Source organism: Schistocerca nitens, chromosome 2 (assembly GCF_023898315.1).
Source record: "Schistocerca nitens isolate TAMUIC-IGC-003100 chromosome 2, iqSchNite1.1, whole genome shotgun sequence".
NCBI classification, from domain to species: domain Eukaryota; kingdom Metazoa; phylum Arthropoda; class Insecta; order Orthoptera; family Acrididae; genus Schistocerca; species Schistocerca nitens.
Window position 1 is genome coordinate 1,047,481,392 of NC_064615.1, and position 19,369 is coordinate 1,047,500,760.

General features: G+C 43.9%; 1 protein-coding gene across 1 annotated transcript in view; it reads right to left on the bottom strand.

Annotated features, from left to right (window-relative positions):
* Nucleotides 1-17,362, bottom strand: part of LOC126235527 (calphotin-like) — a 35,134-nt gene extending 17,772 nt beyond the window's left edge. The window contains exon 1 of the mRNA XM_049944246.1: nt 16,655-17,362. Coding sequence (XP_049800203.1) covers nt 16,655-17,325 — 671 coding nt within the window. The 5' untranslated portion in view covers nt 17,326-17,362. The remainder of the gene's footprint in view (nt 1-16,654) is intronic.
* Between the last annotated feature and the right edge of the window lie 2,007 nt (nt 17,363-19,369).

Sequence of the window (19,369 nt, forward strand, 5' to 3'; positions counted from 1 at the left end):
TAACCTATACCTTTCATGAATCACTTACTTCACAAAAATTTTCGTTACTCGAACTACTGCAATACAGCGAGCGCCAATACTGCCAGCTAAATAGAAGATAGTAACTACTGAAGGCACTGACTACTGATATATATTGATGTGTCGGCAGCTGGGCCAACACCTTGTAGATAGAGGTGGCTTAAAAGGCACGCTAGACTAACGCAGACGGGCGTGAAGTACTGGAACAGGATACGTAATTAATGCTATGAAGAAAAGTACGTAGCTGGTATAATACTTATCTTTAATCAATCATTGTGGTACATCGCACAAAGGAGACTTCAATTACAATCACTGTAAGGCTAATGGCGCCTTGCTAGTTCGTAGCCATTAACTTAGCTGAAGGCTATTCTGTCTCTCGGCTAATGAGAGAGAAAGGCTTCGTACGTCTAGTCGCTAGCTCTGTCGTCCGTACAACTGGGCTGAGTTCGAGTCAGTCTATCGAGACCTGCCTTGTAGTGGCGCTAGGTTTGCGATCACACAGTGGCGACACGCGGGTCCGACATGTACTACAGGAACCGCGGCCGATTTAAGCTACCACCTAGCACGTGTGGTGTCTGGCTGTGACACCACATATATATATATATATATATATATATATATATATATATATATATATATATATATATACAACTGCCCAACACTACAATAGTGAATATTCTAGCAAAGCCAACCAGCCACAACTGCACACAGCACAGTCAGGTATTTTCGTACAAAGCGCTAGGTGGTGTTACCAACATAAAAACATAAACAACCTACTTACAAATTCTACTGGAGTCAATAAGACTCCAGGCCGAACACGCGTCTGGAGACGCCCCAGACGGCGGTGGGATACCAACCTTATTGTCGTCCGCCATACGGCCCAATAACCAGGGATGATGATCTCGGGATCCAATTATTTTCATAGCAGGACCCATTTAGCTGTCACCGTTACAGCACAGCGGTAAGTCGACAGTATTGTACGCCCAGTTTTGTTGCCCTTCATGGCAAGTATACGAGGCTTACATTACAGCAAGGTAAAGTCCGCCCGTACACAAGCTGCATCGTCCTATCGCAATTGAGAACGTTTGGAGCATTATGGGCAGCGCCTGCTAACCAGCTCGATTTTGACAACCCATCGCGTCGATTGGACAGAATTTGGCTCGATATCCCTCAGGAGGACATCTAACAACTCAGTCAATGGCAAGTCCATTAATTGCTTATACTGGGTGGTCCATTGTTCGTGACCGGGACAAATATCACACGAAATAAGCCTCAAACGAAAAAACTACAAAGAACGAAACTTGTCTAGCTTGAAGGGGAAAACCAGGTGGCGCTATGGTTGACCCGCTAGATGGCGCTGCCATAGGTCAAACGGATATCAACTGCGTTTTTTTAATAGGAACCCCCATTTTTATTACATATTCGTGTATTAGGTAAATAAATATAAATGTTTTAGTTGGACCACTTTTTTTCGTTTTCTGATAGATGACGCTGTAATAGTCACAAACATATGGCTCACAATTTTAGACGAACAGTTGGTAACAGGTATGTTTTTTAAGTTAAAATACAGAACGTAGGTACGTTTGAACATTTTATTTCGGTTGTTCCAATGTGATACATGTACCTTTGTGAACTTATCATTTCTGAGAACGCATGCTGTTACAGCGTGATTACCTGTAAATACTACATAAATGAAATAAATGCTGAAAATGATGTCCGTCAACCTCAATGCATTTGGCAATATGTGTAACGACATTCCTCTCAACAGCAAGTAGTTCGCCTTCCGTAATGTTCGCACATGCATTGACAATGCGCTGACGCATGTTGTGCAGGCGTTGTCGGTGGGTCACGATTGCAAATATCCTTCAACTTTCCCCACAGAAAGAAATCCGGGGACGTCAGATCCGGTGAACGTGCGGGCCATGGTAGGGCGCTTCGGCGGCCAATCCACCTGTCATGAAATATGCTATTCAAAACCGCTTCAACCGCAAGCGAGCTATGTGCCGGACATCCATCATGTTGGAAGTACATCGCCATTCTGTCATGCAGTGAAACATCTTATAGTAACATCGGTAGAACAGTACGTAGGAAATCACCATACATTGCACCATTTAGATTGCCATCGATAAAATGGGGGCCAATTATCCTTCCTCCCATAATACCGCACCATACATTAACCCGCCCCAGGCCGCTGATGTTCCAATTGTCGCAGCCATCGTGGATTTTCCGTTGCCCAATGGTGCATATTATGCCGGTTTACGTTACCGCTGTTGGTGAATGACGCTTAGTTGCTAAATAGAACGCGTGCAAAAAAATCTGTCATCGTCCTGTAATTTCTCTTGAGCCCAGTGGCAGAACTGTAAACGACGTTGAAAGTCGTTGCCATGCAATTCCTGGTGCATGTAAATTTGGTGCGGGTGCAGTCGATGTTGATGCAGCATTCTCAACACCGACGTTTTTGAGATACCCTATTCTCGCTCAATTTGTCTGTTACTGACGTGCGCATTAGCCGCGACAGCAGCTAAAACACCTATTTGAGCAATAGCATTTGCTGCAGGTCGTGGTTGACGTTTCACATGTGGCTGAACACTTCCTGTTTCCTTAAATAACGTAACTATCCGGCGAACGGTCCGGACACTGTAATGATGTCGTCCAGGATACCGAGCAGCATACATAGCACGCGCCCGTTGGGCATTTTGATCACAATAGCCATACATCAACACGATATCGACCTTTTCCGCAATTGGTAAACGGTCCATTTTAACACGGGCAGTGTATCACGAAGCAAATACCGTCCACACTGACGGAATGTCACGTGATACCACGTACTTTTACGTTTGTGACTGTTACAGCGCCATCTATCAGAAAGCGAAAAAGTGGTCCCACTTTTTCTTTACGTACTACACGAATATATAATAAAAAATGGTGGTTCCTATTTACAAAAAAACGCAGTTGATATCCATTTGACCTATGGCAGCGCCATCTAGCGGGCCAACCATAACGCCATCTGGTTTCCCCCTTCAAGCTAGACGAGTTTCGTTCTCTGTAGTGTTTTCGTTTGATGCTTATTTCGTGAGATATTTGGCCCAGTCACTATCAATGGATCACCCTATATAAGGGCCAAAGGTGGACCAATAAGTTTTTGACTTCCTAAATTTTGGAAGCTCTCTGTCTTGAGTAAATCACACAGTTTTCTGAAATTTTAATCCTTTGTTTTCTGTGCATGTGCAGAGTATCTACCGATTTCCGTCCCATTCGAACAATTCTTTCGTGACACGTCGTTTTGTTTGTTTTAGAGTGTATTTAGGAGGAGATTTCCAGTTCCGCTATTCTGCTGATATCCAAAGAAGACCTCTGACAGAATCTGAGGATTGAGTCTACTTTTAACTTGTAATTTCAGGTTTATATTACGGCTTATCTTACAATTGTCTTTCCGTGATTTTTTTTCCCAACGTCCCTTTCGCTAATTACATTTATTATATTTGAGACGCGACTAATCGTTATTTTACTGACAGTTCTTTTTATTAAGTTTATCGTCGCGCTCAGACTTGAGGAAGTGTTGGACAGGGCTTGAGCCTCTATTGACTGCAGCGGAGCACGCGAGGTCGTCTCTGAGGTGAATGTGTCTGGGATAGTCCGAAATGGAAGGAAGGTCGTCTGTGGGGTATAACGTGTGCAAAAAGCCCGCACGTGCTCGCAGACAATGACAGTCCGGTACACGACACTGCTGAAGCAAGCTGTAGCAGCACCGAAGGAAATACTCAGTGATTAGCCCACAGCAGTTACTAATAGTTGAATCTTCTCATGCTGAGAAATCAGAAGGAGCGATCTGTTTTACTTGGTAAAAACTTTCTGAAGCCAAGATCGTATAAATATTTCTATATATATACAAACAACCGGTTTCGACACACTTTGCTGTCCTCTTCAGGTCTTCGAAAATTTTTTAATAAAATGTATTCATTTTGTCTTGTATTCTGTATTTTTTAATGACGTAACAATGATCTGTGACCGCTACGAATATGACATGACCAAGTCCATAAGGTACTTTTTGATTTTAAATGTGTTATTTATGACAAACTTTTCTATAAAGTGCTACATTTTATCCATATGACAACTCAGAATAAGGACATTTTATAACAAAAATTTTGGAACACCTTAAGATGACAGCAAAGTCTGTAGAAACCAGTTATTTATAAATAAAGAAATATTTGAGCGATCTTGCCCTTAGAAAGTTTTACCAATTGCAAATGGGACTTACGTGCAATCAAGCTCTTTTTTAACGAACAGTGTTACTATTTCACAACGTATCGTACGCATTTCTTTTTCTCTAGCTGAAGTCATTCGGATGTAGAGTTGCGACGGTATACCAGGAGACTTAAACAATAGGTCCGCAAAATTGCAAACCAATATCCTTAACAGCATTTTCCTGCGTATTCCTTGAGCGTATTTTAAGTTCGAATCAAATAAATTTTAAGATAGCAAAGCTCCTGTCCATCGTCTGGTCGAAGGTCAGCTTGCCCTTTTCTCTCAAGATAACTTGCGAAGCATGGAAAAGGGGTAGGAGACAGATACTAACTTCCTCCACTTACGGAATGTGTTTCACACAGTGTCTCACTGCAGACTGTTAACGAAGGACCGAGCGAACGGAGTAGGTTCTCAGATATGCGAGAGCATCGAAGACTTAGAAAGTAATACAACCCAGTACGTTGTCCTGGGGAAGTTTATAAAACCGTTCTTGTTCTGTATGTACATAAACGATCTGACGGAGGCTGAGCAGCAAACTGCGACTGATTGCTGAGGTCGATACTTTGTCCAAGAAAAGTGTCACCGTTAACAGACTGTAGGAGAAACAAGAAGGATGAAAAAATTTTTTGTCTGATTAATGGTAACTTACTCTAAATGTGGGTAATCATAACTTTATGAAGACGAGTAGGAGAGGAATCCTATAGTGTTCGAATGCAGTACTAGTGGTGTGCTGTTTGAAACACTCACGTTGGTTGAATATCTTGGCGTAACGGTACAAAGCGATATGAAATGGAACGAGCACGCAAGGTCAGTAGTAGGGAATTGTAGACTTCGGTTTATTGGGAGAATTTTAGGAAAGTGTAGCTCATCTATAAAGGAGACCGCGTATAGAACACTAATGCGACGCATTCTTGAGTACTGCTCGAGTGTTTGAATTTCTACCAGGTTTTTTGGTCCACCGGTGTATCGGACCTTAAACTAACATAAGTTTTAATCATTTGAAAAAATGTGGCTTCGTTTGGACTTTACGTTCAAAAACTCGTTTTTCTTGGAGGTATTTGATGTGCGCCCCTTCTATACTTTAAACCCGTACGAATCGGTTGAAACTCTGCACAAAGGTAGATAAATGGTGTAACCTCCCCACAAAAATTTGTTCCCATTTAACCTCCCCACAAAATTCATTCACATTTAATCTAAGCTCAAAACAGAAAAATTGCTAAACCTCTCAACAGTAAAAATTATAATTACGTCGTTCACAGTCATGTGTAACGTCCCCAAAAAAAAAAAAAAAAAAAAAAAAAAAAAAAAAAAATTCACTAACCTCGTAATAATACAATGTAACTAGCTTCTCAATTAAATTGTCGCTCACTTATAACTTTTCAGTAATTGACTGTGAATTTAACCTGGTAAATTTTGGACGTCAGCAGTGCTGCGTCATGGCCCTGAAAGATCATTCTGAATAAAAGAGAAAAATTCTTACCTCAATGAAGTCGCCGGATAACGCATATATATCTGCTCTTACAATAAATTTTTCTCGCACAGCCCTGTGCAACGCTGGCCGATAGATTTATCATTTATGAAAGGAAACAACTGATTTTACTTTTGCAGTAATCGGGATGATCATGGATTGGAGAAATTAGTAAATTCTTTAAATTGAAATGAATGGTTGTTAAAAGTTATTTTTTTATGAGAAAGATTATTATCAGGACATTTTTAAAAACATTTACATGGGACTTGAGATAACATTACTACATATGCGCGAGGTTGCTTTTTACCTTATACAATAATACTCAGGCTACGACATCGCTGCACCGCGACCAGGCCACCCAACACGATACACCAGACCAGACCAGAGCAGACAAGCAACAACTTACTGCTACTGCTACACAGTTCCTACTGCAGTCAACACTGCTCTCTGGTTAGAGATTTTCTTATACCTTGCATATCGCAGGCAGCGCATGAGCAATACATCGAAATTACATCTGCTCGGACCTCTTACAATGGATAAAGTCAAAAGGAAATTTTTTTATCCATAAGGTTTATCCGTTGTCGAGATCGATGGTTTAAAGTCGAGCTAAATGTAGCACGTAAAATTCTATCTTACGTGAACTGAATACACGGAAACGGTATAAAGTGAACCAAAGAAAAGAAATGCATTCTTACGATTAAACTGAAAAATCGATGTAAAAAATCTAGCTTCATTCGTATTTTACGTGTAAAACACGTTTTTTGTTATTCTTTTTTTCGTGCGCCAGTTCTAAGTTTCAAACTTGTACGAATCAGTTCAGATTTTATAAGAAGTTAACTAACAGTTGTCCTGTTATTTTGTGAAAGCTTTATCTGTTCCCACCATAAACAACATGGTTCGAAAGAGAATGAAAGAAACCTACAACGGATCAGTCGTCGCCCGAGTCAAAAAAAATGACCATCTGTTGCAAAGCTACGGTCGTTTAATGTCGAAGTTACGAACCATAGTACAAAATGCTGCTATCATAGTACATTGGGCAGACGTAGGGATTTAAAAGAAGAAAACTAACTTTTTGACTTATCTGGCAGCTTCAGATACGTTTAAATCGAAACATCTTCACATATTCGTACTTCTTTACGCGTTAACCCTGCTTTCCCAGTGCAGTGAGCTCTTTTTGACTCACAACCTGTTACATGTATAGTAAAGTGTGTAAGAAGAAGCCGGCCGCGGTGGTCTAGCGGTTCTAGGCGCTCAGTCCGGAACCGCGCGACTGCTACGGTCGCAGGTTCGAATCCTGCCTCGGGCATGGATGTGTGTGATGTCCTTAGGTTAGTTAGGTTTAAGTAGTTCTAAGTTCTAGGGGACTGATGACCATAGATGTTAAGTCCCATAGTGCTCAGAGCCATTTGAACCATTTTGTAAGAAGAAATTTATATGCTTCTAGAAAGTCCCCCATTCGGATCTCCAGGAGGAGACAGCCAAGGGGGAGATGACCACAAGAAAAACACAAAAAATCAACAAAAGGATTACGTTCTACGACTCGGAGCGTGGAATGTCAGAACTCTGAAAGTGTTAGGGAAGTTAGAAAATTTTAAAAGTGAAATACAAAGCGTCAATCGAGATATAGTGGTGGTCAGTAAGTGAAATGGAAAGAAGACAAAGGTTTCTGGTCAGATGAGTGTAGGGTAATTTCAACAGAAGCATATAATGAAATAACGGGACTAGGATTCGGTGTGAATAGGAATGTAGGGCAGAGAGTCTGTTACTGTGAACAATTCAGTGATAGGGTTATTCCCATCAGAATCGGCAGCAAACCAACACCGACAACGACAGTTCAAATAAACATCACGACGTTGCAACCTGAAGACGGAGAGATAGAGAAAGCATATGACGATATTGAACGGGTAAAGTACGTAAAGAGAGACGAAAATCTAATAGTCGTGGGGGACTGGAATGCGGTTGTAGATTAATGTAGAGAAGGAAGGGTTACGGAAGAATACGGACTTGGCACTAGAAATGACAGAGGAGAAAGATTAATTGAGTTCTGCTATAAATTTCAGATAGTAATAGCCAATACTCTTCAAGAATCACGAGAGGGAGAGGTATACTACGAAAAGGCCTGGAGATAGGGGAAAATTCCAGTTAGATTACGTCATGGTCAGATAGAGGTTTCGAAATCAGATACAAGATTGTAAGAGGTACCCAAGAGCAAATATAGACTGAGATCACAATAGAGTAGTGATGAAGAGTAGGCTGAACTTTGATATTAGTCAGGAAGAATTAGTATGCAAATAAATGGGATATGGAAGTACTAGGGCGATAGATACAGCAGTAAGGAATACCTCAGAAGGCAGTACAGTTGAAGTGGAATAGACATCTCTTAAAAGGGCAGTTACAGAAGTTGGAAAGAAATATACAGGTACAAGGATGGTAACAGCGAAGAAACTTTGGGTAACAGACGAAATACTTCAGTTGATCGATGAAAGAAGGAAGTACAAAAATGTTAAGGGAAGTTCAGGAACGGAGAAATACAAGTTGCTGAGGAATAGAATAAAGAGAAAGTTCAGGGAAGCTAAGAAGAAATGGCTGCATAAAAAATGTGAAGAAATGAATGTCGTAAGGACTGCCTTAGCATATAGAAAGGTCAGAACAACTAGAATCGATACAGACGAGATAGGTGATCCAGTGTTAGAATCAGAATTTAATAGAGCTTTGGAAGATTTGAGATCTAATAAGGCAGAAGGGATAGATAATCACTGCGAGAAGTGACAAGAAAATGATTGTTCGCGTTGGTGTGCAGTGTGTCTGAGATAGGCGATATACTACCTGACTTTCGGAAAAATGTCAGTCACACAATTCCGAAGACTGCAAGAGACAAGTGAAATAATTATCTCACAATCAATTTAACAGCTGATGCATCCAAGTTGCTGACAAGAATAACATAGAGAAGAATGGAAAATTAATCGAAAATGTGTTGAATGATGATCAGATTCGCTTTAGGAAAGATAAAGGCACCAGAGGGGCAATTATGACATTGCGGTTGATAATGGAAGCGAGACTAAAGAAAAATCAAGACACGTTGACAATATTTGTCGATCCGAAAAAGCGATCGACATTGTGAACTGGTGCAAGATGTTCGAAATACTGAGAAAAACTGGGTTAAGCTATAGGGAGAGACTGGTAATATATAACATATACAACATGTGCAAGAGCCAAGAGGGAATAATAAGAGTGGAAGACGAAGAACGAAGTGCTCGGATTGAAATGGATATAAGGCAGGAATATAATCATTCGCCCCTACTGTTCATTCTGTACTACGAGGAAGCAATGATGGAAATAAAAGAAAGATTCAAGGGTGCAATTAAAATTGAAGGTGAAAGGGTATCAATGATATGATTCGTAGTGACATTGCTATCCTGAGTGAAAGTGAGAAAGAATTACATAATCTGCTGAATGGGATGAACAGTCTAATGCGTGAGGAATATGGATTGAGAGTAAATCGAGGAAAGACTATAAAGTAATGAGAACGAGCAGGAATAATAACAGCGAGAAACTTAACATCAGGACTGGTCACGAAGTAGATGAAGATTAGGAATTCTGCTACCTAGGCAGAAAAATAACCAGTGACCGACGGAGCAGGGAGAGCATCAAAGGTAGACTAGCACTGGCAAAAATTGTATTCCTGGCCAACAGAAGCGTGCTAGTGTCAAAACAGGCCTTCATTTGAGGGAGAAACAAGAACTGTGGGAAAACCGGAACACAAGAGAATCGAAGAATAGGTGCTATAGACGACTGCTGAAAATTAGGTGAACTGGTAAGTTATAGGAAGAGGAGGTTTTGCGCAGAATCGGAAAGGAATATATGGAAAATATTGATAAGAAGAAGGGACTGGATAATATGACATCTATTAAGACATCAAGAATAATTTCCATGGTACTAGAAGGAGGTGCAGAAGGTAAAAAGTGTAGAGGAAGACAGAGTTTGGAATAAATTCAGCACTTAATTAGGGACATAGGTAGCAGCTGCTACTCTGAGATTAAGAGAATGACACAGGGGAGGAATTCGTGGCGGCTCGCATTGAACATGTCAGAAGTCTGATGACAAAAAAAAAAAGAAAAAAAAGGAACATGGCATGACAATTGCCTTGTTGAATGACGTGATGGCAAGTGTGTCATGTGATACGACATGACATCATGTATCATGTTACTTTAATTACACGACATTGGCACTATACTAATAAGGGAAAAAGGCGCGAATATTTAAGATGTTTCGATATAAATGCCTTTGAAGTACGCCTTATTTTGTGCTACGATGGAAGCATTTTTGATTTTGGTTTATTAAATAATTCAGCATACAGTGAGACAGCCCGAGCAGCTAATAGCTTCTTAGTGTTGCTTCTTTTATATCACTGGAAAGCTGAGAAATCTGTCTGTTTATTCGTATATAACACACTCGATTTCTTTTTATATTTTGCGAGTTATGAGCAATCAGTTCAACGTTTTGTTAGGCTTATACCCTTCAGTCTCATCAAGGAAACATCCTTCATAAATTGTGTAGTGGGCAGAGCAAGGAAGAAGACAGGTGATACACAGTATGAGTGTGAGAAATATCTAATGGCGTTGCACCTGCCTGTAATTTTTTGGATATACCACAACAACAAAACTTCTAAAACAGTATTATCTTCATTCCTCATCACTTCAGTAAATAAGGATCGATTTATAAAGAATTCCTACCAAAAAATGATCTAATTTTCAGATAAGTATGTAAGACAAAATGTGGAGATTTTCATAAATTTAAATAGTGCGGAGATGGTCTACTATGGGGAAAAATGATTAAAACAGGTTATACATGGTCATTAATTCAAACGGTTTTCACGTCGCTAAAGTGCGTGGCTCACAGGAAGAGGTTTTTTTTTTTTCCTTTATTGTATTTCAATTCCCCATCGGGGCGGGCTGGCAGCAGCATATGCGCTGCTCCTCAGCCGAAAGACATAGAACAAAACAATAGAAGACATTTAAAAACAGCAAAGGAGAGAATAAGGTGAACATAGAGATAAAAAAGGGGAACATCATGGAAGGCAATAGACAAAAAATGGGGTGACTGTAAAATGGAGATAAAAAACTGTTTAAAAGTAGCACACACAAAAAGCCACACACCGCGACGATGAAAAGAACACATGGCACAGTATGACTGGAGCATAAAGGTATCGACGGATGGCAGAGCACATAACGTAACACTGACGGCGAACCTCAAGGCAGTACACAATTAAAATCACACCGCTCAACGCACAGGAGAAACAGCACTAAGCACAACACTGATGTGGCACACTGATGATGATCAATACAGAGGATCTGCCAGGCGCTAGGAGATGAGGGAGACCTGAAGAAGGGAGGGAGGGGAAGGGATGGGGGAGATGAGCGGGGGGCATGCTGAAGAGGGCCAGGTATGGAGGGATGTGGGAAGGAAAGAGGCAAGTATGTGGTGCAGGGTCGCAGGGGAGGGGGGGATGGAGGAAAATCCGCTCTGGGAGAAGGAGGGAAGGGGGAAAAGGGGGCCCTGGGGAGGGGGGGAACAAGGCCAGGTTATAGTTGGAAGGAAGGGTAGATGTCACGGCGAAGTTTGTCATCCGGGAGGGGGAGGCTTTGGAAATTGCCCTGATGAAGGAGACGGAGGGTGTGGAGGTGGAGAGAGGGAGGGATACAGCGATAGAGGCGCGGCAATGGGCGGGGAGTGGAGAGGAAGGAGGAAACCAGAGGGTGGGGGGGATCAAGCCTGCGAACAATGTAAAGGATGTGGAGATGTTGGAGGAACAGGAGGAGGTGGGGGAAGGGGATCAGTTCATACAGGAGCCATGTGGGGGAAGGAAGGCGGATACGGAAGGCAAGTCGGAGCAGCGCATGGCGTTCAAGGATTTGGAGGGCCTTGTAAAAGCGGGTGGGGGTGGAGATCCAGGCAACGTTGGCATAACAGAGGATAGGACGGATGAGGGATTTGTAGGTGTGGAGGATGGTAGAAGGATGCAATCCCCATGTCCGGCCAGACAGGAGTTTCAGAAGACGGAGGCGGGAATGGGCTTTCTGCTGGATGGTCTGGAGATGAGGGGTCCAGGTGAGGTGTCGGTCGAGGGTGAGGCCAAGGTATTTCAGGGTGTGGGTGAGCTGGATAGGACGACCATGAAGGGTGAGGTAGAAATCATGGAGGCGAAAGGAGCGAGTGGTGCGGCCTATGATGATTGCCTGGGTTTTGGAGGGGTTGAGACGGAGGAACCACTGGTTACACCAAGTGGTGAACTGGTTAAGATGGGTTTGGAGGGTACGTTGAGACTGTTGAAGGGTAGGATAGAGAGCAAGGAAGGCGGTGTCATCAGCATACTGGAGAAGGTGGACTGGTGGGGGTAGCTTGGGCATATCAGCTGTATACAAAAGATAAAGGAGAGGGGAGAGGACAGAACCCTGGGGGATGCCAGCCGTGGGATAAAAGATACGGGAGTTGGTGTTGTGGAGGGTGACATAGGAAGGACAGTGCGAGAGGAAGGCAGCGACTAGATGGACAAAATTGATAGGCAGGGCGTAGGTTTGGAGTTTAAAGAGGAGACCGGGATGCCATACACGGTCATAGGCATTTTGGAGGTCAAGGGAAACAAAAATGGCGGAGCGACGGGAGTTGAACTGGAGGGACAGAAGGTGAACAAGATTGAGGAGTTGGTCTTCAGCAGAGAAGGAGGGTCGGAAGCCACACTGGGTAAGGGGGAGGAGGTGGTGTTGAGCAAGGTGCTGATGGATACGGTGGGAGAGGATGGATTCAAAGACCTTACTGAAGACGGAGGTGAGGCAGATGGGACGATAGGAAGAGGCGGCAGAAGGGGGTTTGTTGGGTTTGAGGAATAAGAGGACGCGGGAGGTCTTCCACAGGTCAGGGTAGAAGCCAGTAGAGAGGATGAAATTATAGAGATGGGCGAGGACAGTTAGGAAGGAATAGGGGCTTTCTCGAAGGTGACGGTAGGTGACACAGACGTGACCAGGGGCCGTGTTGCGTTTGGACTGGAGGAGAAGTTTAATGTCTTGTGCTGTGATGGGAGTGTTGACGTCGGAGGGGGGCAACTGCCCCAAGTACTGGAGACTAGGAGCGAGTGGAGCGACCGAGGTATTGGCACGTTCCATGATGGTGGGGAAAAGAGAATAATCAAAGTGGGGATCATCGGGGATGGAGAAGACCTCGGAAAGGTGGGAAGCGAAGTGGTTGGCCTGACTGCAGGAAGAGGTAAGGTGTAATGTAATATGTAGCAACACTTCCATCCTCAAAGTTAGGGTAAAATTTGTAAAAGTGCTGTACAATCTACTTATAGAAAACCTTTTAGCATGACAAGCTAAATAAAACAAGATATTGTGATAGTGTGAAGATTGGGCGAAGCAGTAAATATCTCAACAAAAGTTTTGATGGTCGATAGTCCATTCAGAGGACAGTCCAGCTGGCGCCGCCCTCTGTCGTTTTCTTGTGGAAGTGCCTGCAAGAAGAGACCCACTCTCCACGCCGAGGACCAAACAGACATACGGGCCTTGCGGCGAGCGTCAGAACTCTTTTGAAACCACAGGTCTGAATACGTCGACACACAGAAGGAGTTTGCTAACGTTGAAGCGGCGCTCTACAAGTTTTGTGACGTCACTTCCTGCTATGCGAGGCCCACGAGAAAGACAGGCTGTGGCGCGTACGTCACAGCTTGTGACACTGCAGGTCACGAGTGACAGCAGCCGTCTCCGGCGGGGAGGGAATAACTGCTTCAGACGATAATAATTTTTGACTGGGTATTTAAAAGCATGCAAGTTCTCGATTCCACTCGACAAAGTTAAGACCTGTAGTGGGAACTTTTCCAATTAAATGATTTCCTGTGGGCCCTGCACGAGACCGAGCGTTCGCTAAGTGTGATGTGCAAGTCGACTAGTGTGACGTCAGAAGCTCGTTGCTGGGGGCCCGTCTATCTCGTTGGCCCCGCTGCTATTACACATTGAGCAGTCATTTCGTCACTTGAACCGCAAAAAAGTTCTGCGATATTTCGGCAACGGGTCATGTCACGTAAAGTAGAAACAATAGGAAGCAAGAACGCTCCCTACACCACAAGCAATAAATAACCTTGAAGCCTGCAGAAAGCAAAACGCCAAATTGTATTTGTCGTCCACAGTGGAAGTCCATATTCTGTGGGTTATGGTATACCGTATATGCCATGAATATATGCTGTTTTCTAAAAACCAGCACATTGAATGAGAACGAATCGTTTTTTGTACGATTTGTTGTACTTATAATTGAATGACGGTAAACGTCATATTGGCGGTTGAGGAATTTTCTTATTTAGTTACTATCGCATTATAACTGGAGTGGTGCGGTTCTAGGCGCTTCAGTCTGGAACCGCGAGACCGCTACGGTCGCAGGTTCGAATCCTGCCTCGGGCATGGGTGTGTGTGATGTCGCTAGGTTAGTTAGGTTTAAATAGTTCTAAGTTCTAGGGGACTGATGACCTCAGATGTTAAGTCCCGTAGTGCTCAGAGCCATTTGAACCATTTAACTGGAGTGTTATGAGAGTAAGTCGTTTTAAGGCAACGGCTTATAGAAGATTCGTGAAAAACCTTTTGTTGTTATGATGTGTTACGATCAAATGTAAACCAGTAATATCTCGGCAATTAAAGGCTGTAATACTGAAATATTAAATTCAAAGTCGCTCAGCATGAAACTGCAGACTAACTTAGTGGGTGGAGAACCAAGGTACAGGACAGACGTGTGGTCCGCAAAGGGTTCGAGTCCTGCTGCCTCTTTTTTTCACATACGCGTTTTCTGAAGGGTTGTGGGAGTTTCTTACGGAATTAACAGAACTAATATCTATAGTGCTTGATGTTATGTAAATATAAGTAGTTTCTCTATCAGTAGTGAGTTTGTTCGATTTGGTGAACTTTTACCCTCACTGACCAGACAGCCATCCTTCATTTTTGTCTTACTGCATGTTCACAGACGCTCAAGTTTTTATTTATATATGCTCTTTCATCCCTACGTCCTCATTTATTTGCTGGATGTATTCCAGTCTCTGTCTTACTCTACAGTTTTTCTGCTCTACAGCTCCCAGTAGTAACATGGAACTGATTCCTTGATATCTTAACAGCTGTGCTGTTATTCTGGCCCTTCTTCTCGTCAGTGTTCTCCACGTACTCCTTTCCTGGTTGGTTCTGTGGAGAACATCCCCATTCCTTACCTTATCAGTCCACCTAATTTTCAACATTCTTCTGTAACAGCACGTCTCAAATGGTTTGATTCTCTCTCTTCCTGTTTCCTCACAGTCCATATTTCACAATGCTGCGTTCCAAACGTATAATCTCAGAAATTTCTTTCTCAAATTAAGACCAATGTTTCATACTACAGGAATTCTCTTGGCCAGGATTGCCCTTTTTCCCAACGCTAGTCTGCGTTTTATGTCGTCCTTGTTCCAACCATCATGGGTTATTTTGTTGCATAGATAGCAGAATTCCTTAACTTCGTCTGCTTTATGATATCCAATTCTAAAGTCAAGTTTATTCTGCAACTTCGTCTACTTTGTGATCCCAGATTCTGATATAATGTTTCTCGCCGTACTCATTTCTGCTACTTCTCATCACTTTCGTCTTTCAATTTACTCTCATTCCACTATTCTGTCCTCCACTTTCCCCCAGTGGGTTATTAATAATTGTCCTTTTGCAGCTCTATATTGTAGTGGACTGATTAGGCAGCCAGTCCACAGTGACGGGTAGCCGAAAGGCACACGTACACACACGCCGACTGGCGTGAAGTCTGAAACAGGATACGTGATGAATGCTATAAAGAAAAGAACGGAACTTCTCGTATACTTAACTTTAATTTCTTGTTGTACTTTGCTCTTGATAATACAAGTGAGACTCTCTCCAGATATGGTTAATGGCGCCTTGCTAGGTCGTAGCCATGGACTTAGCTGAAGGCTATTCTAACTGTCTCTCGGCAATTGAGAGAAAGGCTTCGTACGTGTAGTCGCTAGCAATGTCGTCCGTACAACTGGGCGAGTGCTCGTACGTCTCTCTAGACCTGCCGTGTGGTGGCGCTCGGTCTGCGATCACACAGTGGCGACACGCGGGTCCGACATGTACTAATGGACCGCGGCCGATTTAAAGCTACCACCTAGCAAGTGTGGTGTCTAGCGGTGACACCACATATATAATACTACTAAATTATACCGTACAAAGGGGAAAATATGATCGCTAAGTTTATGTCTTCAAATTGATGGATTCAGTATATGATGAATAATTATTAGTCAGTTCCCAAAATGATGGTGATGTTTGGTTCATGGAGTGCTCAATCATTTTCATAAATGATGATGACAACACAAAGACCTGAATGATGATGACAACACAAAGACCCGGTCGCTGAGCTCAGAAAATTCCCAACCCGGCCGGGAATCGAACCCAGGACCCCGCGATCCAGAGGTAGCAACGCTAGTCACTTTTTTTTTCTTTATTTTGTTCGGTGTTCGTTGCGTTTGGTTAGGGCGCACGTCACATGACATCCGTTCAAGTTGATCGTTGATTCCTTTACTCATTTTTTGTTTTTTGTTTTTGTTTTTTTGTTACAGAGGGCCACCGCCTCACTGACCGAACACGTTGAGCTATCGCGCCGGCTCTACACCACGATCTGCGGACTCTCCAAATGACTAACAGAATTTGAAAAGAAGGAAAATATTGCAAGTAATAAATACATTGAACGTTAGTTTGTAATTTATGATTTATTTTACACCACTTGCTTGTACAGTACAAGATATGAATTATTAGTACGTAATGACGAGTCAACAATGACAAAAATTATAAACTCCTGTCATTTTTACTCAGTGGTTTGATACAGGGTGCTGACGTGTCGTTGTATACGATGTTATTGTTCTACCCATGGTAGGGGAGGTGGCTTCCGTGGGCTGCAGCAACGTGTGCTGGTGCCGGGTGCGTGTACGCATGGGCGGCAGGAGCAGGGGCGGCCAGAACAGCTGCGTGGGAGACTGGGGCGGGAGCGGGAGCGGCGTACACCAGCGCGTGGGCGGCAGGGGGGGCGTAAACAGCGGCGTGGGCGACGGGGGCGGGAGCAGCGGCGGCGTACACGGGACCGTGGGCTGCGGGGGTGGCGTGGACCGCAGCATGGGCGACAGGGACGGCGGCGGGGGCGGCGTGCACCGGCGCGTGGGCGGCGGGTGCTGGAGCGGGGGCAGCCACGACCACGGCCCTAGGCGGCGCCGGCGTCGGGTGTCCGACGCGCTTCACGACCGCCTGGAAGCCGTTGTGGTCGTCGGCCGTGTACTCCACGATGCGGGTCGTGCCGTCGGCGTCGATGAGGCTATAGGCGCCGGTCACGCGGTCGCCGTCGCGGTGCTCGAACTGCGTCTTGGCGTCGCCCGTGTGCGAGTCGGCCACGGCGTAGTCGAACCTGTAGCTGGGCGGCGCGTAGTGGTCGTAGACGACGGCGTGGGCCGGCGCCGGCGCTGGAGCCGCGGGGAGGTGGGCCGGCGCTACGAGCCCGGCGTGGGCGGCGGCCAGCAGGCAGGCGAGGACGGCGACACTCTGCATCTCGGGCGACTGCTGCAGCTGTCCTGGCAACGGGGGAGGTGGGTGTGGTGTGGCTGTGTGGTCGCTGCTCCCGCTTAAGTACGTGTCTAACGTCCGGCAGAGACGGGAGAAAGTATCCTGTGTCACGTTACCTTCGTCATTGGGGACTGCATTGTGAGAGAGTGTAGAGGTCGCCGAAGAGAATGTACCAGACATACTCCAAATTTTCCAGAAAGGCCAACAGCTAAGGATTCATATATCCGTTTGCGCTCGTGGTGATTAATAGTGATGGAATATTGCACAGCAACAGTAGCTGTAATATTGTTTCACCTTCTACCTCCGAAGTTCTTATCAATCAAATCAGTAATTCTGAAGTAAGTAAAGCTTTTAAGAATGAATTGACACAATCTGCTATAACGTAATCCACAGCTCATAAAAATAATTCACCGTGGATTCATTTGTTTTTTAGTGTCTCCGTCTTCACGAAGATATAACCAAAGTACAAACAATCCTTTTGGAAGATCATCCTCAACTGAGCATTTTAGCAGAGGTTGAAAATACCGCTTCAGTTGCAAATTTCTTTCTACATCTACATCTACATGATTACTCTGCAATTCACATTTAAGTGCTTGGCAGAGGGTTCATCGAACCACAATCATACTATCTCTCTACCATTCCACTCCCGAATAGCGCGCGGGAAAAACGAACACCTAAACCTTTCTGTTCGAGCTATGATTTCTCTTATTTTATTTTGATGATCATTCCTACCTATGTATGTTGGGCTCAACAAAATATTTTCGCATTCGGAAGAGAAAGTTGGTGACTGAAATTTCGTAAATAGATCTCGCCGCGACGAGAAACGTCTTTGCTTTAATGACTTCCATCCCAACTCGCGTATCATATCTGCCACACTCTCTCCCCTATTACGTGATAATACAAAACGAGCTGCCCTTTTTTGCACCCTTTCGATGTCCTCCGTCAATCCCACCTGGTAAGGATCCCACACCGCGCAGCAATATTCTAACAGAGGACGAACGAGTGTAGTGTAAGCTGTCTCTTTAGTGGACTTGTTGCATCTTCTAAGTGTCCTGCCAATGAAACGCAACCTTTGGTTCGCCTTTCCCACAATATTTTCTGTGTGGTCTTTCCAACTGAAGTTGTTCGTAATTTTTACACACAGGTACTTAGTTGAATTGACAGCCTTGAGAATTGTACTATTTATCGAGTAATCGAATTCCAATGGATTTCTTTTGGAACTCATGTGGATCACCTCACACTTTTCGTTATTTAGCGTCAACTGCCACCTGCCACACCATACAGCAATCTTTTCTAAATCGCTTTGCAACTGATACTGGTCTTCGGATGACCTTACTAGACGGTAAATTACAGCATCATCTGCGAACAACCTGACAACAGATTGTCACCCAGGTCATTTTACAGATCAGGAACAGCAGAGGTCCCAGGACGTTTCCCTGGGGAACACCTGATATCACTTCAGATTTACTCGATGATTTGCCGTCTATTACTACGAACTGCGACCTTCCTGACAGGAAATCACGAATCCAGTCGCACAACTGAGACGGTACCCCATAGGCCCGCAGCTTTATTTTCACACGACCGGTTTCGGACTGTTATAAGCCCATCCTCAGGTGTCGTAGCTGTGCTGTGGTCCCCGAACGCCGCGTGTACCAGGCGCGGTGTGCTGCCTATGAGCGCAGAACAACTGAAGCGGTATTTTCTACCTCTGATATGCAAAGTAGTTAGATAAGAATCATTTACCAACTCGTCCGCCAGTGGCAGCAGTTTAATGAATGGAAACTATAATTCGCCATTAGGTGCAACTTTATCGATACAGCAGGATGTTGAAGTACTAACATCTAGAAGAATTTGTTAATATCCATTCGCTTACCTGCGCAGAAAGATAAATAATAAACAAAAGGTAATAACTAATATCTTTTCTCCGACTTCAGTACATTTTTAATTCATGTTGTGATTTTTGTCGTCTGACACCAATGTTTACACCATTGGTCTGCCGAAACCAAAGAGAGGACTATATGGTCGTAAA